General features: G+C 39.6%; 2 protein-coding genes across 3 annotated transcripts in view; one reads left to right on the top strand and one right to left on the bottom strand.

Annotated features, from left to right (window-relative positions):
• MARCHF5 (membrane associated ring-CH-type finger 5) overlaps positions 1-10,895 on the bottom strand; it is a 51,516-nt gene extending 40,621 nt beyond the window's left edge. The window contains exon 1 of one of the 2 annotated variants that reach the window (XM_036829287.1): positions 10,540-10,895. In XM_036829287.1, the coding sequence (XP_036685182.1) occupies positions 10,540-10,574 (35 nt within the window). In that variant the 5' untranslated portion in view covers positions 10,575-10,895. The remainder of the gene's footprint in view (positions 1-10,539) is intronic. The other variant, XM_036829288.1, reaches the window with a different exon arrangement.
• Positions 10,896-11,002: 107 nt separating this feature from the next.
• CPEB3 (cytoplasmic polyadenylation element binding protein 3) overlaps positions 11,003-23,668 on the top strand; it is a 181,438-nt gene continuing 168,772 nt past the window's right edge. The window contains exon 1 of the mRNA XM_036829282.1: positions 11,003-11,140. The gene's annotated coding sequence lies outside the window, so the exon portion shown is untranslated. The remainder of the gene's footprint in view (positions 11,141-23,668) is intronic.

Genomic DNA, 23,668 nt, shown 5'->3' on the forward strand with positions numbered 1-23,668 from the left:
TTCAGTGTAAACATTTTTAAGCTATTTGGTTTTTAGTTTAAATTGTAAGCAAAATGCTTGAGATCCTTTTTTCTAAGGAAAAAAGCTAGCTAAATCTGGGGAAAAGATCTTGTGAGTTCAGGATATTCTAACTGGTTAAAGAACTTGGGATGCCTGAGTTCAAATTCCTGCTTACCACTTATTTTAGGTTTAATGACAATCTCTTTCAGAGTTTTTGTAATGCAGGGGTTCTTAACCTGAGGTCCATGAAAAATTTACGGGATTGGTAAATTTGGATGGGAAAAAAATTAATTATACCTTTATTTTCACTAAACTCTAAATAAAATTCAGTTTTCCTTCAATGATGAATAAACAAATCATAGTAATATTAGCATACAGCAATTAGAAATTAGTACAGTGACCAGAAATTTTCATATTACAGCTGTGCTGATCTCAAAATAATATTTAACCCACTGCTAACTTGAAATTATCAGACCCACCAGTAATAGATCTTGTATTTGTTTTAAAGCTCATATTACCATGTCAGCTTGTTAATATTTTGGTAGCTGTATTTCAACGTAATTTGTCCATTTCTGACCTGTATATTTTGTTTTATTCTTTCAAAACATTCTGAGAAGGAACCCACAAGCTTAACTAAACTTCCAAAGGAGTTCTCAGCATAAAAAAGGTTTTATGTTAAAATTCCCTATTGTAGAAACCTCCTACACTGTTGGTAGAATTGTAAATTGGTACATCCACTATGGAAAACAGTATAGGGGTTCCTCAAAAAACTAAAAATAGAGTTGTCATATTATCCAGCAATCCCACTCCTGGGCATATATCCAGATAAAACCATAATTCAAAAAGATGCATGCACCCCTGAGTTCACAGTAGCACTATTCACCACAGCCAAGACATGGAAGCAACCTAAATGTCTACCGACAGATGAATGGATAAAGAAGATGTGGTGTACGTACACACACACACACACACACACACACACATACACACACAGGAATACTCCTCAGCCATAAAAAAAATGAAATAATGCCATTTGCAGCAACATGGATGGACCTAGAGATTATCATACTTAGTGAAGTAAGTCAGAAAGTGAAAGACAAATACCATATGATATCACTTACATGGGGAATCTAAAATAGGACACAAATGAACTTATCTATGAAACAGAAACAGACTTACAGACATAGAGAACAGACTTGTGGTTGCCAAGAGGGAGGGATGGATTGGGAGTTTGGGATGAGCAGATGCAAACAAATATATATAGAATGGATAAACAACAAGGTCCTACTGTATACCACAGGGAACTATGTTCAGTGTCCTGTGATAAGCCACAGAGAAGAAGAATACGAAGGAGAATGTATATAGGTGTGTGGCTGAGTCACTTTGCTGTACAGCAGAAATTAACACAACATTGTAAATCAACTATACTTCAATTAAATAAATTTTAAAAAAAGATTCTCTATTGTAAAGGATTAAACAAGTGATCATGAAACTGCTTAAGAATTGCCCGGCACATACATAACCACGAAATGAACAGTAGCAATAATGGCACCGATAGAGATGAGAAAGATGGTGTCAACTTTACATCTATGCCTAGATTTTTATGGATGCATTTTCTTACCTAAATTAGCACATACAGCAGTTCTGCCTGGCACCCTGGTATTCAGTGGAAAAGGTCCTGGATTCCTGATCATCCCCCAATTGTTCAATAGGCCAACACCACTGCTTAAGATATTTTTTCAAATCCTCAATTCATTTTCTCCCACCCTTCTTTTCCTTCCACTAGGTTTTCTAAATGCCGCCTGCTTGCTGATAATACACACTCACAATTTACTTCCACACCTTTCCAACAGCCAAGTTAGTGCTCATTAGGTTACAGAGTAAAGGGAGATCTGGGAATTATCAAGATTGGTTCAGAGATCAAAGAACAAATCACTATTATAGTATGAAGACACGAAAAAAGAACTAAACTAGACAATTCTAAAGAATATTACTTATTCCTTAAAATAAATGTATGGCCTTACTGGTACTGGTAATGTCACTAATCTGTATGTATGACATGCCACTCTTTATAAAAAAAATCATTTACTTCTATGTGATTTTAAATTAAAATTATAACTTTTTTCCAATTATTGATATAAATCCTTCTCAACAGTAAAATTTATAAACAGTTAAAGGAATATACATCTAATTTGCCTTAAATCAAACAGTATTCAAGATCTCCCCCTAAATTAACTTGAATGTACTTAGTATGTTCACTATTTGATGCCGGAAGAAATACACTTAAGGAACTTACAATCTAGTTAAAGAACAAATATATGCATAGAAGGATCACATAAAAACAACCACACAAGACACTGAGTGCCAAGAAATGATGTTGGTGACCAAAGGTAATACAGAAACGTGATGATGACCATAAGAAACACAGGATGAAACAGCTGAGAAGGTTTCATGAAAAGGAAGAACTACAAATGAGATGGCAATTGGGGAATGAAAAGAATAAGGGTATCTGAAGTAAGAATAACAGCATAAACAACCTTAGAGATAGACATGAGCATATGGTCATGGACAATGATAAAACCAATGTGGTTGGAGCAGAAAGGTTTTAAAATAAAGCTAGATATTACAAACCAGTTGGGAAAGGATGGATGACAAAGGTAACCTCACTTCACAGGGTTCATTTGTGACTAAACCAGTTTATATGATTAAGTTAATTATTTTAAAAGTATATGGAAAAAAAGAGGAGGAAACATCAATAGAATAGTTTCTCACTGGCACATAAATTAACTAAGCAAGATAGGTATGGTTATCTAATAAAACAGTTGGCAGTAAAGTCTACCTTTGCAGACTCAGACTGTAGGTGTTTATAGTGGATTATTAGAAAGATTTGGAAAATCATAGGCTCCTGCCTATGATCACTTTGATGAAAACTGGAGGGAAGCAGAATAGAAGAGTTCCAGAATACAGGAGTGAGAGCAATGAAACAAGCTTTAAATTGTTGTTTTTGTATTATATATGGTGGCTTACCAATGTATTTCCATGAATGTTTTAAGGAAAGAGAACATGTCCTTAATCCAGAAGATGCTTAGAGAACCATGCTCTGGTTAATGCAAGGAACGCCTAAATTTAACAATGGAAAAAACTGCAAACTGCTTGCTTTGTCTCAGGATTAAAAGTGTCACATCCCATGTATTCTTAAACATGAACTATACCATCAAGAAGACTAAAAATCCAGGACTTCCCTGGTGGCGCAGTGGTTAAGAATCTGCCTGCCAGTGCAGGGGACACGGGTTCCAGCCCTGGTCCGGGAAGATCCCACATGCCGTGGAGCAACGAAGCCCGTGTGCCACAACTACTGAGCCTGTGCTCTAGAGCCTGCGAGCCACAACTACTGAGCCCAAGTGCCACAACTACTGAAGCCCGCGTGCCTAGAGCTCATGCTCTGCAACAAGAGAAGCCACCACAGTGAGAAGCCTGGGGACCGCAACGAAGAGTAGCCCCCGCTCACCGCAACTAGAGAAAAGACCGCGCGCAGCAACAAAGACCCAAGGCAGCCAAAAATAAAAATAAATAAATAAATTTAAAAAATTTATTAAAAAAAAAAAAACTAAACATCCCTTTATATGTCTGTCCAGCCAAGTGGAATAGAAGTTAAAGTATCTGGATTCATCAAAGAGCTACCACAATTATGACACATTACAAAAAAGGGAAAGGGAAATACCCCACAATGAAAGCAATCATTTACTGAGCAAATATTCATGCCATGCTCTTTGTCTCTGATCTTCACAAACTCTGCAAACATAATTATTTCTGTCTTAAATAAATAAGGAAACAAAAGCCCAGAACGGTTAAACAGTCTGCCCAAGGCCTCATGGTTAAGTAGAAAGGCATGGATGCAACCTAGGCCTCAACTCTAAAATATGAGCTTTTTTGTAAATTATATCCCAATAAAAAAAAAAAAATTAAAAATTAAAAAAAAAAAACACCAAAAACATCAACTTTTTTCACTGCACCATGCTGCCATATGGATAGTGTATTCTGAGAAAAATTTCCATTTCTCATTTCTAAGGAAATTATAGCCAGTACAAATAATCATGTGTTTCATTTTTGCTAGGGTACTTTTAAGCAGCCATAAGGAGCTTTCACTAGAGATCTAAACCCCTGCCAGTGTACTCCAATGTGCCATATAAATGTTACCATCTCTCATCTTATGAACTATGGCATGTAAAGAGTTGGGAGGCATGTATGTACGTGTGGCCTGTAAAGAACTGCTACATGAGTCTGGAGAAGGGGGGAAATACTTCTGGCTGAAATGGTCAGAAAAGCTTTATAAAAGAGGCAGAAACTAAACTGGGTCTTGAAGAGTGGGTAGAATTTTGAAAGACAAGATGCTGAAAAGAACACAGGACAGTGAGTCAATCAGTTTGGCCTGGGCAAAACACATATACTTTATGAACTCATTCTTAAACAGAAGCAAAGCTTTAAGAAGGTAGCTGGTGCCAGCCATATACTCACTGTCTTAAACATAATAGAGAGCACAATAAATATGATTATGGAGGGTCTTGAAGGCCAGGTTAAAGAATTTGAACTTAAGCTTAATAAGCAATTAAGAAAATACAAAAGGTTTTGAGCAAATAAATATTTGGTGCTTCAGCAAGATTATTCTAGGCACTGATATGTCATAAATAGTGAAAAGACAGACACCATGATTCAACAGTGTCTCCAATGTACTTTCCCCTTCTGGGGGAATGGGATAGGGAACAGTTCCTGTTCTCAGTGAACTTCCACTTGAATGTGCATGGTGGTGGTGGTAAAGGGTATGTGTGGAAGGCTCAGAGACTTGGGATAGGTGCATTAAAAAAAAATCACCATACAGTGTGATGTACTAAAATGAATGCATAAAGGTTCTATGGAAATACAGGAAGAAGTAACTCACTCTGCCTGAAGGAGCTGTGTAATGCTTCAAGGTGATACTTGAGCTGAATTCTAAAGATGGGTCAGAGTTAGCCAGGTGTCAAAAGGGAGGAAGTCATCTAAAGCAAAAGTAAGAAGATGTACAGCAGGATATATCCAGAGGACAATGAAGTGCAGTGCAGAAGAGTATGGTTAAGGAAGGTTGGGGCTGGATTGGATTAATAGAGCTAAACCTCTTCACCAGGGCCTTGAAAGTTTAGAATTTATCCTATAGGTGATGTAGAGACTGACAGGTTTTAAAGTATGGAAACGCCATGATAATTGTGCCTTGGCCAATTCTGGTACCACTCTGTTAAGTCAAACTGGGAAATTCTGGTACCACTCTGTAAGTCAAACTGGAAGAGAAAAACTGGAGTCAGAGAAAGAAGAATCTATAGTATCTGATAAGCAAGTGGATTTGGAGGAAAAAAGCAAAAAAGCAAAAAAAGATGTAGGTTTTATGGCTGGTAGACTAGAAGAATGGTCCTATCAAAGGCCAAAATTGGGAAGTCAAGATAAGTAAACGCCAGGGAAATAGCAGTAGTTTAGTTTTAGATACGTTAAGGCGCTAGTAATACTCTTTTTTTTTTTTAACTTTTGGGTTTGTTTATTTATTTATTTATTTATTTATGGCTGTGTTGGGTCTTCGTTTCTGTGCGAGAGCTCTTCTCTAGTTGCGGCAAGTGGGGGCCACTCTTCATCGCGGTGCCCGGGCCTCTCACCATCGCGGCCTCTCGTTACGGAGCACAGGCTCCAGACGCGCAGGCTCAGTAATTGTGGTTCACGGGCCTAGTTGCTCCGCTGCATGTGGGATCTTCCCAGACCAGGGCTCGAACCCGTGTCCCCTGCATCGGCAGGCAGATTCTCAACCACTGCGCCACCAGGGAAGCCCCATAATACTCTTTATACACAAATGGAAATGTCTACTGGGCAGCTAGAATGCAGACACTAAAATGTGGGAAAGAGGTCAGGAATAAAGACATAAATCTGGAAGTCACTCAAATAAAGGTGATAGTGAGATAGTAAGCAGGTATACTTTTCAGAGAAGAATTATAAGTGCTGAGGATTGAACCATACTTAATTGACTGAAGAGAGTAAAGGTAAGGTGATACATAAGAGGGGAAAAAAGGAAAAGACAAATAGTGTGGTAGACTAGAACACAGTTTCAAGAAGTTAGGGGGTGGTGGTCACCAGTTTCATCTCCACTACATATATGTCAAGGACATGAGGACCAAGAAAAAAAGTCATTAGGTTTACCGAGTAAGAAATTATTGGTAACCTTCAGTATACTTTTAGTAGAGCTACGGACAAGAAAGGTGGATGAAAATCAAATTACAACAAGAGACAATAAGGAGAAAATAAGAATATAAATGTCACAAACAGGGAAACGGATTTAGAAAGAAAAACAATGGTAAGTTAATACAATGGATTATATATATATTCTCTTTAATTGCTGTATATCACAGAAGTCAATATTTTAAAAAGTCAATTGTAGATTGATATATTTAAATTTTAGAAACAAGAACAAAACTATGAATTACATATGGTATATATAAAAGCATTAAACAAAGACTGGAAGAACATAAACCCATTTATGATAGTGGAGTGGGGATGGGGAGAAGATATGGGACTGGGGATAGTGGCCAAAGGGGACTTTATCTGTAATGTTTCCACTTTTCACATAGAGATGGAAGCAAATACAACTAATTGCTAATGTTTTTTAATTCTAGGTATTGTTCTGTAAATGTCAAAATGGGATAGTGATATGTTTGGGGAAAATATGCTTCAGAGAAGGAGAAGCTGCTTTAATGGAAACTAGAGATGGTTATATAAATAAGAAGATAATATAGCATGTTCCTATCAGAACACTCTACAGCCTCTAAAAGGATGTACATGTGTGGCTGACAGCACCCTGAGAGTGGGGATTCTAATTCACTTTGCCACTGCAGGAGGCTCGTGGGGAGCAGATGATTCTCCCTGCTTTTCTTCCCATTTGACTGTTCTGGGGACACTGGCTACATTCCTTGCCTACTCACCAGGTGCAAGTAAGTGATGCAAACAATCTCAACAAATTCCTGAGTGTTTAATGTGAAAGGGGTACACAAAAGTCAAGTTTCCAGAAGCATCTCTCATCAGGCTTTAAACCTGAGGTTCATTCCTGCAGTTTGTTACAGTATTCTTTGTATTCTCTATATATTTAATCCTAATTTTGAGAAATAAAAGAGAAAACGAGAAAGTGTAATGGTGATAGAATATATATAACAGACTTCTCCTTAAAAAAGTATGGCAATGAAGGGAAGGAAGAGAAACTGACCAAGATACAGAGAGCCTGATGTAAAAGGTTTGAGTTTATGAATGGTTATAATTTCAGGGCAATGATTTGTGATCTCAAATCATTCATGACACTAGAAAACCACCCACTTTCCCACCCCCTTTCTCAAACAATTTAAAAGGTTCAAATGATAAATTTATATAAAACAGTTGCTTACTGTTTATAAAAATGAAAGGCAATCAAAATATATATCTATATATACTCCTTCTATCTACAAATACTTCAATAATAAAATTTATCAAGATAAACAATTGATAAACTAAATTTAGTTATTCACAAAGGACAAGGCAATTGAACTTCAGCTATTAATAAGTTGCTATTAATTTAAAAACCTTGAGACTAAGTGTATAAACTGAACATACCATCCATGTTATGTAAATATAATCTTCATTTTATTTGATAGTTTATGGAACACAAACCTCACTAGTATTAAAGCTCCATATGAGCATTTTTGCTTATGTTCACTACCACCATATACCGAGGACCTAGAATGGTACTGGGCAAATGCATCGATATTTATTAAGTCAATTCATTAAATACAAATGTTTAATAAGCACTAAAATATACCTAATTTTAACCTAGAAGCAAAAGAACAATATATGTTATACACATTTCCTAATCTTCTCAAGGATAGAACTTGCACTGAAGAAATAAACATAAGGGCAAGTTTCTGAGCTAAATTCTATCCCTCAAAAATTGCCACCCAAAGACCAAGCTGGGGGGGAAGCCAAATTCAAAGCAAGAATTCTAGGTCCTAACAGGTTGACATATTTTAGTTTGTTGGGCCTGTCAGTATTCCTCAAATGAACCCATCAAGTATCTCTGTGTTCAATTTGCATGTAAGGCCAGCCCAGATTAAGATGATACTGTAAATATGGAGATACGTGTGTGTGTGGTGGGGAGGGAATTGCTACAATAGTTGGTTACACTAGAATCTTAAGTACCTTCTGTGTGCCTAACTTATGAATAGCATTTTATTGTTTTATAAAGTGCTTACACGTGTTCTCATTTATACAATCCTGTGAGGTAGGATATTGCCATTTTATAAATGAGGATGTAGAACCTCAGAATATAAGTCCAAAGTCACATAGCTAGTAAGTGGCAAAATGAGAATTTTAAGATTTCTGGCCAAGCTTATATCACTAAAATGTACTATCTCTTATCATGAAATAATCCCTTGGGATTTAGGGTAGTGGGAATTCCCTGGTGGTCCAGTGGTTAGGACTCCACACTTCCACTGCAGGGGGCCTTGATTCAATCCCTGGTCCTGGTTGGGGAACTAAGATCCCCCAGCAAGCCGTGCCTCGCGGCCAAAAAGAAAAAGTGATTTTCAACTACAATAAACATCTGAAAAGCTTTTGAAAATATACATGCTCAGGCCCCATTCTCCAGAAATCTGTGAATTAATTGGTTGTGGGCAGAGCCAGGCATCCATCCATATTTTAAAATGCTCCCCAGGTTGATTCCAACGTGGGGCCACGTTGCAAAACACTGACTTAGATAGTAAAGATCTTTGAATGTCATCTTAAGAATCTACCTTGAGGTATGTCAAAAAGGTGCCAAAGATGAGGGAAGCCAGTATTATAGTCACCTGTTTCAGTACATGCAGCCAGAATTTCCATGTTTCTATTAGATGTTTTAAATGTCTGGCAAGCACTCCTTGGCTTTTTTACTTTTATGGAAATCTCCAAAGAGTGTATGAAAGCCAGATCAGCTTTTGGACACAAAAGCTTTTCTAAAAGTCACCTACATAAAAGTGAAAGCAGCAGGCCCTCAGAGGGAAAAAAAAATTAATTACAAAATACCCAGCACCACAATAGGGTCTCATTTGATTGGAATTGGCAGTGGCAGAAAGTGGTCTCCTGTGGGCATATTTCAGTAGTCCTATATAATTTGCCAGTATGGTAAATTATAATTTACCTGGTAAAACCTGGTAAATTATCAAACCCCTAGACAACTGGGAAAAATGACAAAAAAGGTCATGCATTTGTTCATTTAAGAAATATTTACTGATGACCTGCTTAGTGCCAGGCTCTGCTGTAGGTTTCAAAATAATGATGTGTAAGTTTCTGCCTTCCAGGAGCTTGTAAACTACTTACATAAAAAGGGGTTAGTCAATACAACTTGACCTGAATGCTTCCCTCAAACAAGGGCTGGATTAATCACTGGGTCACCCCAACTGGAAAAAGTCAGTACCATGATTTCTATCAACTTAGATGTCTCAAAACTCTAAGCTCCAAAGGAAATGTCTGTCACTCTGGAAGAAGACGTACTCTTGAGTGACTTGTGTTCTGGGTGTGATCCCAACAGCATTTAACTGGGTATAATCTCATTTAAGGTTGGCCCTTCATTGCCAACCTTACAGTTGGACTTTTCCTCAGTACGAAGACCTGTACCACACGCTGAACTGGGTGGCAAATGGTCTACTGAGAGTTGTAGGCAACCAAACATGCATTAGCCTGTAGCATTGGCTAGGTCAGGAAGTTATGTCCTGGCTTAGGGGAAAATGTGGAGTAAGGGTCTCCAAAAACTCGTGGTAGAACCCATGGCCTAGAATTTCAACAGCAGAGGGCGGTGCAGCCGATTTCACAGAAAGAGTTTTACCGACTGGAGCCCCCCCCCACCCCAGGAACTTGCCCCATGATAAGATGAAACTTTCTCAGTGAACTCAACGAATGGTAAAATACGCTAAGTGTTCAGGGTTGGACTTATGGCTGTTTTCCATAACCTCTACTCCGGTCTGTCCGTTAAAGTCCCTTGCGGACACTCTTGACCTTATAGTTTGGGGTGGGGATGGGATGGGGGAGGAAGGAGGAATGAAGTCAGCCTATCAGGCTTTCCAACAGAATGCTTATCCTTGGTTTTTGGAAAGAGTGTACAAATTGGAGGGGGATCACTCCCCAGAGAATTAGTCTGTTCCTTCTTGCCAGTGACAGCGCTGATAAACACGTTACAACATAGTTTGGGGGGAGGGGAGGAGGACAGTAAGAAAAAGAAAATAATTCTCTGGGTTCACACGAACCCCTCTCACTTCGCAACGGCGTTCGGACAAAACCAGACGCCAATCCGTAACTAAGTTTCGGTTTAAGTCTACGCACCCAGGCCGCCCGCTCCGTCCTCCCCCCCCAAGTACGGACTCCAAACTTTCTGCCCCTCACTCGGCCCCCAGGCCGTGGAACTCCTCCCGGCAGGCTAGGCTCCGCTCCGAAGAGCCCCGAGGCCCGGACCCCGTCCTTCCCCAAGGCTGCCCGTACCTGTCCAGCATCTGCTGTAGGGCTTGGTCCGGCATCTTCGTCGGAGGCGGCGCACTCGCCTCCCTAGTGGGCCCGGTCAGGGCCGGGCCCAGGGACAATAGCACTGAGAGGCGGCGGAGTAGGCCTCAGTCCGGCGGCAGCCGCGAACCCGCCACCCAGCCTCCCGGGGCGGCTCCGCGAGCCCGGCGGTGGCGGTGCACGGCCCGCGGGCGTCGGGAGGAGGCGGTGGGGAGCGAGGAGGAGGAGCCTGGGGTGGGGAGGCGGCGATCGCGGCCCGGGTTCCTGCCCGTCGGCCCGGGGTTCCGGTCCATGGACCGCGAGCGCCGAGTTGCTGCCGGCGGAGGAGCTACCTCTGTGAGGTAAGAGTCACCGCTTCAGTGCGCGCCGGGGTCACGACGCAAGGCGGCCCAGAGCAGCCTGGGAGATGTAGTCCTCGGACCGTTCCCGCAAGAGGCTGCACAGCCCGCCCCGACCACCGCCGTCGCGCCCGCCGCCGCCCGGCCGGCGCCCTCCCGTTTCCTTCCTCCAGGGGGAAAAATGTCCTGCGGGCCGCTTTCCAGGAAGCAGCGGGATGTGCCGCTCCACCGTCAGTAGCATCAAGGTCAGCCCTCCCTGCCTGTTTCTTTTCTCTCAGCTCTCGTGCTCAGGTGGGACCGAGCCAGGTGAGGGGCGGGGGTGGGGGGGCTAAAGGGCCATTTCTCGGCAGGGTCCCCAGTCGCGGCCGCGGCGTCGGGGCGGGCCGTGGCGGGGGTGGGGGTGGCAGAAGCGCCTTCTGAAGCCCTCGGCGCTGGGGCCAGCGTCTGCCGCGTCTGAACCCATTTTGGGGAGTTATGCAACCCCCGTAAGGGGTCGGATGCTCTAGTACGTGAGTTTATTCCTGAGGGGTCGGAAGGGCAGGGGCTGCCTAGACGAGATGGTTCCCACCCGAACCTCTCCGTGTATGTTTGCCCGACGTGGGGGAGAGGGGCGGGGTAGTGGGGGGGAGTTTATTCCCTCCCTCTCTAGGAACCTTCTAAAATGTGCCTGGGCTTTCAAGGGCTCGCCACTAGTCTCCAAACGGAACGTGTTCGTGAATAAACAGCTCTTGCTTACTCAGCTGTAGGTCGTCAGGGGTGTTTGTTTCTCTCGCTGCTGCTGGTCGCTGTTAACCATTTCTAGTCGCCTTGACACCTCCAAGCAGGTGGATGTGTATGTGTGGGGGGAGGGGGGGATCAAAAGGGAAAAATCAGAAATCGCTCGTTGGTTTATTCTCTGACGCTCTAGGGACAGCTTTGGCGGGAGGAAAAGAGCTGTTGGCTAACAGGAATGCGTCTTTTGGATGACCTGTGGCGTTCTCTAGTGCTGCGATTGGTAGGATGTCTGGTAGTTTTCCCCTGATTATGCCTAATTTCTGCCGCAAGAGGTTTGATTTTTCTTTAAATTAAAATGTGTTGCTTAAGCTCTTTTTTTTTTTTAACGTAGAATTGTACAATAAGCTCTTAATTCTCTGCTCAAAGTCTGCTTCCTGAATATATTTGAACTAGAGTGTACATCACCAGGAAGAAAAACAAAAATAACATGTGACCAGAAGTTTATTTGGCCTCCAATTTCTGAAAGATGCTTTTATGAAAAGCTTTGGGAATTTACATGACTAATTATAATTAATGCTTCACCTTTTTCTCATGAAATGAGAAGCAGGCCCCTGACAGGGGAGGGAAATAAGTAATTTAATCAGGGTGTTTGATATTTTAAATTCCTATTTATTGCTACTCCTACTGGGTAAGTCTTCCCTTACTGTGTATTTATCTCTTAAGCAATTGTCAGCCACAAGGAGATTGATACATACATGCCACTCAAAAAATAGAAGTTGATCTTAGCATATTGAAAAAAAAAAAGAATTTATATTAGCATTTTCATGAAAATTCTGTTCCCTGGCTGTGTCAAAAATCCTTTGAAATAGGAAAAAAAAATCTATTATTCATCTTAAGAGTGATGAGCAAAAAAAACAACAAAAAAAAAAGCGATAAGCACCTGACCTAGTAATTCCACTCCTTGGTATCTGCCTAAGAGAAATAAAAACGTTATGTCTACACAAAGACTTGTATGCCAACATTCATAGCAGCATTATTCCTAATAGCCAAAAAGTGGAAACAACCCAAATATCCATCAGCTGATGAATGGATAAACCAAGTGTGGTATAGTCATACAACAGAATGTGATTAGGTTATAACAAGGAATGAAGTTCTGATACATGTGACAATATGGATGAACCTTGAAAACATTATGCTAAGTGAAAGGAACCAGTCACAAAAACAACATATTGTATGATTCCATTTATATTAAATGTTAAGAATAAATTCATAGAGACAAAGTAGATTAGTGGTTGCCTAGAGCTGGAAGAGTTGGGGAGTAATGGGGAGAGATTGCTAACGGGTATGAGGTTTCTTTTTGGGTTGATGAAAATTTCCAGAATTAGAGTGGTGATGGTTACACAACTTTGTGAATTATATTGCAATTAAAAAAATAAGATAAAACAAAATTAGATTCTGGTGGTGGTGGCACAGCTCTGTAAATATACTTAAAAAACTGAATTGTATGCTTAATATGAGTTAATTTTATAGTATGTAAATTACATCTCAGTAAAGCTGTTAAAAAATTAGCTCCATAGAAAATATTCATAAGGACATATAAAGAGAAACAGATCAACAGATAACTGATAATTCTTTAATTTAACTTTAATTTTTTATATTTTTTAATTAGTATGGACAAAAATCATGATTGATAGAACTCATGAAATAAATTCCTTCAAATAAATTTGAAATGGGTGACACACATAGCTTGAATTTCAGTATTGTTTGTCAACTTTGTTTTCCTTGGCTCTTGTGTTTTCAGATAAGACTTGGAATAATTGGAATTATAATTTACTTTCTGATTTTGAAGGAAAAAACTTCTTACTTACTTAGATCTTAGTCTGAGCCCCCACCCAAAATAAAAAGTTGAAATGCACTTATGCATTAATAATTTTATAATGGATTTAGAAATACCTGAGTATGGAACTGTTCTAAATATGTTAGGAAATTTAAAGTAGTATATTACTTTAATGTTCTCCCATGACACTTGTTTTGAACTGTCTGCCAAAAGGGGCCCTGGAGATATTCCAAAGAGATATATAAAGTATCCAGGTGCCTTCCAAGGAGAATTGTCAATTGCCAAATTTGGTGATAAACTGCAGGCTGAGTCCACATTGCAGGCCACAGAATATTCTTCATTAATTTATTTAGCAGACATTTCCAGAGGATTTATGATGTGCCTGGGTACTCTAGTCACAAATTAAACAATAACTACCCTTTAAGAACATACAAACTACCTACCAAGGCTTATATTAAAAAAAATTAAAACAAGGCATTTACATATGAAATACTACGTAATGATACATGGAAGCATATGATTAAGTGCCAAATGAATTGGCCTAGAAATACAAAGTGAGGTAGACGTTTAGAGACTGTTGTGGGCTGGTGTGTTAGAGAACTTTGTGAAACAAGGGGAATTTAGGCTCTACCTTGTAGCAATAAGAATTATGTAGGTAAAGAGGTGGAGAAAGATCTTGGGTCTGGATAAGGATGAAAAGATGTAGAGAGAGGAGTTAACCTCTGTAACTGGAACTGTGTCTCTGTTGAGTAAAAGTGAAAAATATGATTGGTTGGTTAAGTAGGGAATAGTTAAAAGGCCTTGAAGCTGTTAATTCTTTTGATAAGTATTTATTGAACAAGCAATATTTATGTGACAGGCACTAAGCTAGGTACTGGAGACACAATAATGAGAAAAACAAGCATGGTCCCTACTTTTGTGGAGTTTACCATTTATAGTGGGAGAGAGAGAATCACATAAATACATTTTTTAGGTTGCAAATGTAGTACATGGTGTTATGAGAGATAATAACTAGGGTTTTTACCTAGACAGGGAGGTCAGAAAAGTTTCTCAGGAAGTGTCTATTATGCTGAGAACTGAGGAAGAGCAACAGTTAATTGGACAAAGGGAGGAGGGAAGAGCATCCCAGGCCAAAGGACAGCATGTGCAAATACCCTGAGAAGGAAAGCCCTGTGATGAAGGGGAGAAATCGAAACAAAGAGAGGACATGGGGTAAAAATGGGACCACAAAGGTCAGTCAAGTGACAGACTCTGAAGAGCTTTGTAAGCCAATTTAAGGAATTTTGCCTGTATCCTAGAATCCTGCTGGGAGGAGGACATAAGAAATGGACTCCATTATGTAGGAAACGGAGAGTTAACTTGTAGTGGTTCCCAAACCTGCTGTGAGTCAGAGAATTACCCTGGACATTCTGATCCATGTGCCTTGTAGTTGTGCCCAATTAGCTGTTTTTTTAAAAAACAAATTTCCTAAGTGATTATTAGACCAATGGTATCTCTGCAGAAATACCACAGTGGTTGAGAGCATCAACTCAAACCTACATTTGAGTCTTAGCATTGCCACACAGGGGCTCAGCAATTTTGGGTGGGTTATTGAATCTTTTTAAGCCAAAGTTTCCTCATCTTCAGGAGGAGAATTACAGAACCTCCCTCACTGGGTTACTGGGAGGATTAAATGAGAAAATTCATTTAAATTGTTCAGGACAACGCTGGGTACATGGTTAAGAGCTCCATTGGTGTTAGCTCTGAATTATTACTAAAAGTTCTTGAGTCAAGGTGAGAGTGATTTAGGGGGATTAATTTCGCAGTGGTATGCAGGGTGGGTTGGGCACAAAGACAAGTTAGGACTGGCCTAGGTCTCAGTAACTTAGCCATGGTCTGTAACTATTTCAGAAGTTTGCTTTAACACAGCTATAAGTTCTTGAAGAGCCTTAGATTGGCTAAGTAGTTTTCAAATAGATAATGCTCCTGGGTCTCTTAAAGGACTTTTATAGGGAGACCTTGGTCCCCAGAATACATTTTACTGGCTTAGCATCTATAATGTTACTTTTTTTTTTTATAAGTTTATTTATTTTATTTGTTTTTGGCTGCATTGGTCTTCGTTCCTTTCTCTAGTTGCAGTGAGCGAGGGCTACTCTTCATTGCCGTGCGAGGGCTTCTCATTGTGGTGGTTTCTCTTGTTGTGGAGCACGGGCTCTAGGCGCACGGGCTTCAGTAGTTGTGGCACGTGGGCTCAGTAGTTGTGGCTCGCAGGCTCTAGAGCGCAGGCTCAGTAGTTGTGGTGCACAGGCTTAGTTGCTTCTCGGCATGTGGGATCTTCCTGGACCAGGTCTCGAACCCCTGTCCCCTGCATTGGCAGGCGGATTCTTAACCACTGCGCCACCAGGTAAGCCCTTTAAGATTACTTTGAATTGACCTTTTCTTAATTCTGGACAGAGGCTTCACTGGCCACTTATAGAAGACAGTCTAAAACCTGTCTCTTCATCTTCATTTGCTATGCAGAGAATAGAATTTTAATAGCTTATGTCAACTCTAACGGAAAAGATATTTATAAAGGGTAAATAATTTTACCAAAAAAAGTCATCATCTACTAATTAGTCTTCTTTTCCTCATAAATATTGTGGAAGACTCATTACTTTTCATTGTCCTTGGTTAAATTCCTCTCTCCGGGTTAGGTGTCCCTGGGATAAGGCAGTGGTGTGTCAAGAGTAGGTAAAAATCACAGGATAACATGCCACATCTTCCTTCTTGTATCTTGTTTCAGGAGTATCAATTTTATGTGAAAATATATATATAAAGAATTACTTTCTTTTTTAAACAAGCGTGGATGTCAGAGCAGCAGTTCTCAAAAAGTTGTCTAACAGACTCCTAGGGCTCCCTGAGAACCTTTCCAAGAGGTATGTGAGGTCAAAGCTATTTTTATAATAATACTAAAACATTATTTGCCTCTTTCACTGCATTGGCATTTACACTGATAGCACAAGCAATGGTGGATGTAAATGCTTGTATCTTAGCACCATTAAAGGCACTGACACCAAACTGTACTAATAGTTATATAGTCTTCACTACCGCACACATAGAATAAAAACAAAAGTTCACTTAAGAATGTCCTTGATTAAGCAGTAAAAAATATTCATTTATTAAATTTTGACCCTAGGTTATGTGTATTTTGAATATTCTGTGTGATGAAATGGGAAATATGCACACTTCTGCTGCATCCAAAGTATGATAGTTGTCTCAGAGCAAAACACTTTACATGATTGAGCTACAAGCTGAACTAGCTGCTCATCTCACACTATTTTACCTGAAAGACTGACAATAAACATTTTAAACTTTTGTGCTGTTAAGAAAGTGAACAGACTTTCACTCATTTCAGAATGGGAGAAAATTTTTGGAAATAATATATCTGAAAAATGACCTCTGTCTAGAATATATAAAGATTTGTTGCAACTCAATAATAGAAAGACAAAGAACCCAATTAAAATATGGACAAAGGATCTGAATAGACATTTCTCCAAAGATATACAAATGGCCAGTAAGCACCTGAAGAGATGCTCACCAACGTTAGCCATCAGGGAAATGCAAATCGAAACCGTGATGGAATACCACTTCACTCTCCCTAGGGTGGCTATAATAAAAAAGATGAATAATAAATGATAAGTGATAATAAGTGTTGGTGAGAATGTGAGGAAATTAGAGCTCTAGTACACTGCTGATGGGAAGGTAAAATGGTGGGGCCATTTTGGGAAACAGTCTGGCACTTCCTCAAAATGTTAAACATAAAGTTTCCGTATGACCCAGCAGTTCTACCCCCAGGTATATACCCAAGAGAAATGAAAACCTGTCTACACAAAAACTTGTACATGAATGTTCATAGCAGCATTATTCATAATAGCCACAAAGTGGAGCCACCCAAATGCTTATCGACTGATATATGGGTAGATAAAATGTGTCCATACAATGGAATATTATTCAACCATAAGGGATGAAGTACTGTTAAATGCTATAGCATGGCCAAACCTTGAAAACATTGTGCTAAGTGAAGTAAGCCAGTGCGAAAGAGAACATATTCTATGATTCCGTTTATATGAAGTGTTCAGAATAGGTAAGTCTACAGAGACAGAAAGTAGATTAGTGGTTGCCTAGGGTTGAGGGAGATGGAGTTTTGAGGAGTGACAACTAAGGTGTGCAGGGATGTGCACCTTTTTTTGAGGTGATGAAAACATTCTAAAATTGATTGTAGTGATGACTGCACAACTCTGTGAATATACTAAAAATCACTGAAGTGTACACTTTAAATGGGTGAATTATTTGGTGTTTGACTTGTATCTCCATAAAGCTGTTGTTTAAAATAACACCAGATAAAGCCTTAAAGTCCATTGTTAGTTGACTGATGTATTAACTTATGACATATCAATATAATACTATTATTATATAGCTGAGCTATTGAAACAAATGAGATATTTCTATATAGGCCATAATGAAAAGTTGCTAAAGATGTAGTGGTCATCAGTTAGGTTTTTTTTTTGTTCCACAGAAATCAACTCTAGCTAATTCAGTCCCACTAGGGGACATTTGTTGATGTCTGGAAACTTTTTTGATAGTTACACTAGCATCTGGTGGGTTGAGACCGGGGATGCTGCTAAACATACTACAATGCACAGAACAGCCCCTCACAACAAAGATGTTGTAGCTCAAGATGTCAGTAGCGCTGAGGTTGAGAAACACTGAGCTAACTTAAGCAAAAGGAAATTTATTGGAAGGAATTGGGTGAGCTCACAGGACTGAAAGTAAGGCAGGAGAACCATCTTGCAGGAACATTCCATGCTCTCATATGGGTTCAGCACTGGAATGGATAAACTCCCTCCAACTGTTTATATTCTGCTCACGGTTCAAAATCTAAGGAGAGAGCATCTAATCAATCTTCCTTGCCACTTGGCTAAAGGAAGGCAATGTACCTTGAATGAAGGCAGTTCCTCAAAAGGAAATACATTCATTAGCAAGCACTTTTGACCATATAGTTATGATTCATTTACTATCTAGGTGCTGGGGATAGAGGAGAGCAAAAGAGACAGAATGCTCTTGTGGAGCTTATATTCTTATGTTGCTAAATCAGAGCAGATCTTTAATAACTTAAAGAAGGTTGAATAGTTGTCGAACTCCAGAACCAATAAATACTCCCTATATGTTAAGTGAAAAAAGCAGGGAGTAGATAGTATCTATAGTGTTATCCAAATTATTATTTTTTTTAACTTAGCATGTGTATGTAAGGAGATTTCTAGAAAGACACATAGGAAATGTGTTTTGTTGTTGTTTTTTTAATATTACCTGTGGATGGTGAAACTGAATATGGGGAGAGAAGCCTACTTTTCATTTTATTCCCTTATGATGTTTTCATTTTCACCATGAGCATGTATTTCATAGTTAAAATTTGTAAATTAAATTTAAAAAATCATTGGTGCAAGTGAAGGATGATTAAAGGCTTTAAAAAAGTCACAATATTGGGAGTTCCCTGGTGGTCTAGTGGTTAGGATTCCGGGCTTTCACTGCCATGGCCTGGGTTCAATCCCTGGTCGGGAACTGAGATCCCACAAACCGTGTGGCCAAAAAAAAAAAAAAAGTCACAACATTATGGTGGTTCTGCTTATTATGGAAAAATGGAAGGAAAATCTGACTGGAAAGTGTGGCCTGTAATCATTCAACAAATGTTTGTTGAACACCTCCCTGCCTTAGGTCCTTTTTGGACAAGGTGGAATATAAGTAAATAAAATATCAAGCAGCAGCCATGTGTGAGGCACTCTGTGAGGTGCTGTATCTGGGAGGGGATTGACATTTGAAAAAGATCTGACAGCTGCCCTTAACGCATGCCTGTTGGCATCTACTTATTGAACACCTAATACGTGGCATGTGCTGGGCCCTATACACACATTATCTCAAACCCTAACAATGACCTTATCAGATAGATGGCTGTGTCTCTCATATCACAGATAAGAACTTGAACAATGGAGAGATGAAGTCATAGCAAGTAAGTGGCATAGCTGACCTTTGAATCCAGGTATATCTGACTTCACTGGAGAACAGTGTATGAATATGTGATAGTTAAATAACAAGTAAAGAAGAAAGTGATTTATTGCAAGAGCAATCACAGAACTACCCATGATTAATTTCTGAAGAATTTTACAGATAGGTACCCCAGGAGCTCAGAGAAGGGTAAAGAAGTTGCCGCATATTGGAGTGGTCTGGGCAGGCTTCCTAGTGGAGGAGTGGTTTGAAGGTGGGTCTGGGCAGGCTTCCTAGTGGAGGAGTGGTTTGAATTGGGTCTCGAAGGAGGAGTATATGGATATGTAAAGAGAAAGGCAGTGTCAATCTTTACTAAATGCCTGCTTGAGTCTAAAAACACTTCACCTAATCCACGTAGCCTGATTTGGGAAGTGAGGAAACAGAGGCCTCCCCTTACCCCCACCTCCTGCCAGGAATAGGCACTTAATAGGCCTTAAGTTTTGGCAATCTGATAGGTGTGAAGTGAAATTTCATTGTTATAGTCAAATATTTACCTCTATTTTATAGCTTCTGGGTTTTACCTCTTGGGTAAGATGAATTAATGATAGAAGAGAAAGTGTATGTAATAAACTAAAAGACCAGGATATAGTCTTTTGGGAGAATAGATATTCAGTATAAGTCAGTTTCCTCTACTAAAAGAGTTTTAGGCTTTTATGAAGGTATTATAACTAACTTGATACCCTACAGCTGAAATCTCAACTCGGTAAGTCTGAGAAAGATAACCTATTTGTTTATTCAACACAAGTTCTTGAGCTCCAACTATGTACCAGACACTGTGGGAATACTGGGGATACAAATATATGAATAATACATTGTTAGTCTGTTCTTGTCATCAGGTTGTTTACCATTTAATGGAAGAGACATATCGTCATATATTTACAATTTATGGAAATCTGAGCCAATATATCTGCACACACTCCCTGAAACCTAGGAGTCCTCCTTGAGTCATCCTTCTCCCTTACCTCATCCCCCTACCTTTCAGTCAGTCACCAAGTGTGGTCCATTTATCACCTAAATATCTCTCAAATCCATTTATTTTTTTTTCCATTGCCCCCTCCCTTCACCCCAGTCCAGTTGCCTGTCATCTCTTACCTTGGACTACTTACTAGTCTCATAATTGGTCTCCGCACCTTTGCTTTCATCCCTCTTCAACTGATTTGACAATTGGCCTCTCCAGTTTACTCTTTCTTCCTTCGATTCACGAGTAGAATGACTTGTTAAGAAATGTAGAACTGCTCATGTTACGTGCTTGAAGTCCTTCTGTGGCCTGTTTAAATCCTGGTGAGAAGGAGCCAGTAGAAAGCATAAATTTAGCAATTTGGAGAAAAGGGGAGTAATCCATGAATTATGCCTTCTAAGCTTCATGAGGGCAGGCCAGGACCATACCTGTTTTGTTCACTATTGTATCCCCAGTGCCTTGCACAGAGCCTGGCCCTTGGCAGGTGTTCAGTAAATATTTAGTGAATTTTTAAAAGGGAGAGACACTTCTAAGGCGAGAATGAACCCTGAGATGTTTGGAAGTGGAAGTATCGATACAAACTCATGATTTTATAGATATACATACATAGATAAACACACACAGATGTGTGCATACATATGCTTTTGGCTGTATCTGCTGAGAGGGCCTAAGGCAGTTATACCCCAGAACCAATGAGTATACCTAGTGCTATCTCCAATAGAGGGAACAAGGGCTCTTTGGAGAAACTGCTAATTCTAGACTAGTAGGAAAGGAAAAGTACATGAACCTGGAACATCTGCAGTGCCAGAAAGTAGGGATGTGCTAAAAAACTGATGCGGCCATGTCAAAAGGGCCTAGGAGTCAACTTGAAGGGATCCCAATGGCCAAATCAGGGACATTTTGAGTAACATAATAAATAATGATAATGAATTATAACCTATAGAATAAAATATGAATCTGTGAGTTTATGCTGTTAAAAATAAATGAATAAATCAGGGGAGAAGGAAAAACTCTTATAGTGGCATTACAACTAATTAGAAGCGTTGATGAAAATAGCAAATCACCACTTGCAAACACCACAGGAATAATTTATATAGGCAAGAATCATTGATGGATGCTAAAATTAGTGGGTGAAAGTATGTTGATAAACAGGATGGTCACATAGTCAGAAAGTATCTTCCCAAAGATATTTAAGTAGAAAGGGAAAAATAGTAGCTTTACAGTGGAGATATCTGGCAGACACTACCTTAACCAAGTGATCAAAGTTATCATTACCACAATGGGGCATATCCACATCATGTTCCTTTTGGAATGATGCACTAAGAAGGACACAACATGACTTCTGTGGTATTATTGCCAAAAATGCATGACCTGAATTTGATCATGAGGAAACATCAGAGACACCAAAATTGAGGGACATTCTACCAGATAGCCGGCCAGTGTTCTTCAAAAGTGTCAAGGTCAGGGGACTTCCCTGGTGGTCCAGTGGTTAAGACTCCATGCTTCCAATGCAGGGGGTGTGGGTTCAGTCCCTGGTCAGGGAATTAAGATCCTGCATGCTGTGCCGCGTGGCCAAAAAAAAAAAAAAAGGTGTCAGGGTCATGAAAGACAAATACTGAGGAATTGTCCCATATTAAAGGAGACTAAGGAGACATGACAACTAAATGCAATGTGTGATTCTTGGTTGGATTCTTAGAAGGGGCATTAGTTGGCCAGTTGGTAAAATAAGGTCTGTAAATTAGATAATAGTACTGAATCAATGTTAATTTTCTGATTTTGATAATTATACTGTGGTCATTTAAGATGTGAACATTTGAGAATGTGGGTGAAAAGTGGAGGGAAATTCTTTTTTGTAACATTTTTGTAATTCTGAAATTATTTCAAAGTGAAACATTAAAAGTAAAGTAAAACCCCATTTCTTTTTGAATTTTTGAATTTTATTTTTTTATACAGCAGGTTCTTATTAGTTATCCATTTTATACATATTAGTGTATATATGTCAATCCCAGTCTCCCAATTCATCCCACCACCACCACCACCCCCCCTGCCGCTTTCCCCCCTTGGTGTCCAGATGTAAAACCCCATTTTTAATGGTTTTGTATTGCCCTCACTTACTTTATCTTGCTTTACTTTACTCCCCACCTCCCTCTAGCTTCCCAAATGAACCCTGAACTCTAGCATGCTAGCTACTGGCTTTCTTCTTTAGTTCCTTGAATACACCATGCTTCCTCCTCTTCAGATCCTGACGGTAAGAAGAAGCATGGTATTCTCTTTGCATGGAGCATACTTCCTTTGAACTTTATCCTTTTGTTCTTTAAGGCTCATTTTACTTACTCTAGAAAACCCCTCCCTGACCCCCTAATCCAGGTCCGAACATTGTATGGTTCCATAACATCTGGTACTTTTTCATAGCATTTTTATCACAACTGCCATGAAATTATCATGGAGTTTACTGTTTAAAGTCCGTCTCACTCACTAGAAATTAATGTTCATAAAAGATGGAAAAAAAAAAAAGATGGAGGGATTGTCTTTTTTTGCTCAATATTATTTCCTTGGTACCTTGCACAGATTTTCAATGACTATTTGAGTAATTAATGCAAGTCATGCAATGGAGCATCCCCCCTGCAAAAAAAAAAAACCAACACAACTTGGATGAAACTGGACACAGGAGACGTTTTAAGTTTGAGGAGATGAAGGTGGGGACCAGAATTGGTGGCAGTGACAGAAAAGGATAGATGGAGGAGTCTTATCATGGAAGGAGCCATAGGACTTGATAAGGGAGGAGGAAGAGTCAAAAATGACTCAGGTTTAATCATCAGCTGCAAAAAGGTACACAGTTGAAATGGCACTTGAGTCACGTTTCCAGCAGTATTTTTTGAAAGTATGTTCCTAAACATTTGAAAATGGTCTCTATTTATTTTTAATAAAAATGCTTTAAGTGGTAAAATACTGTATTGTGTGGTAAATACCAGTTGCCATGCTGATTAGTATGTTTGGTATACTAAAAAGTACTAGAGTATTTTAATAAAAATACTATAAACCCATGGTAAAATACTGCCTTGATTCATATTAAACAATAAAAATGACTATATGAGAACACCTGAGTATCCCTCTGTAGTGGGTGCTGTGGTGCTCCAATCCAGATCCTCTCTTCGTGGGTAATGTACTCCTCCCTCAGCTGCTGGGAATTTTAGTTCCTGATGGTGA

This window comes from Balaenoptera musculus, chromosome 16 (assembly GCF_009873245.2).
Source record: "Balaenoptera musculus isolate JJ_BM4_2016_0621 chromosome 16, mBalMus1.pri.v3, whole genome shotgun sequence".
NCBI classification, from domain to species: Eukaryota; Metazoa; Chordata; class Mammalia; order Artiodactyla; family Balaenopteridae; genus Balaenoptera; species Balaenoptera musculus.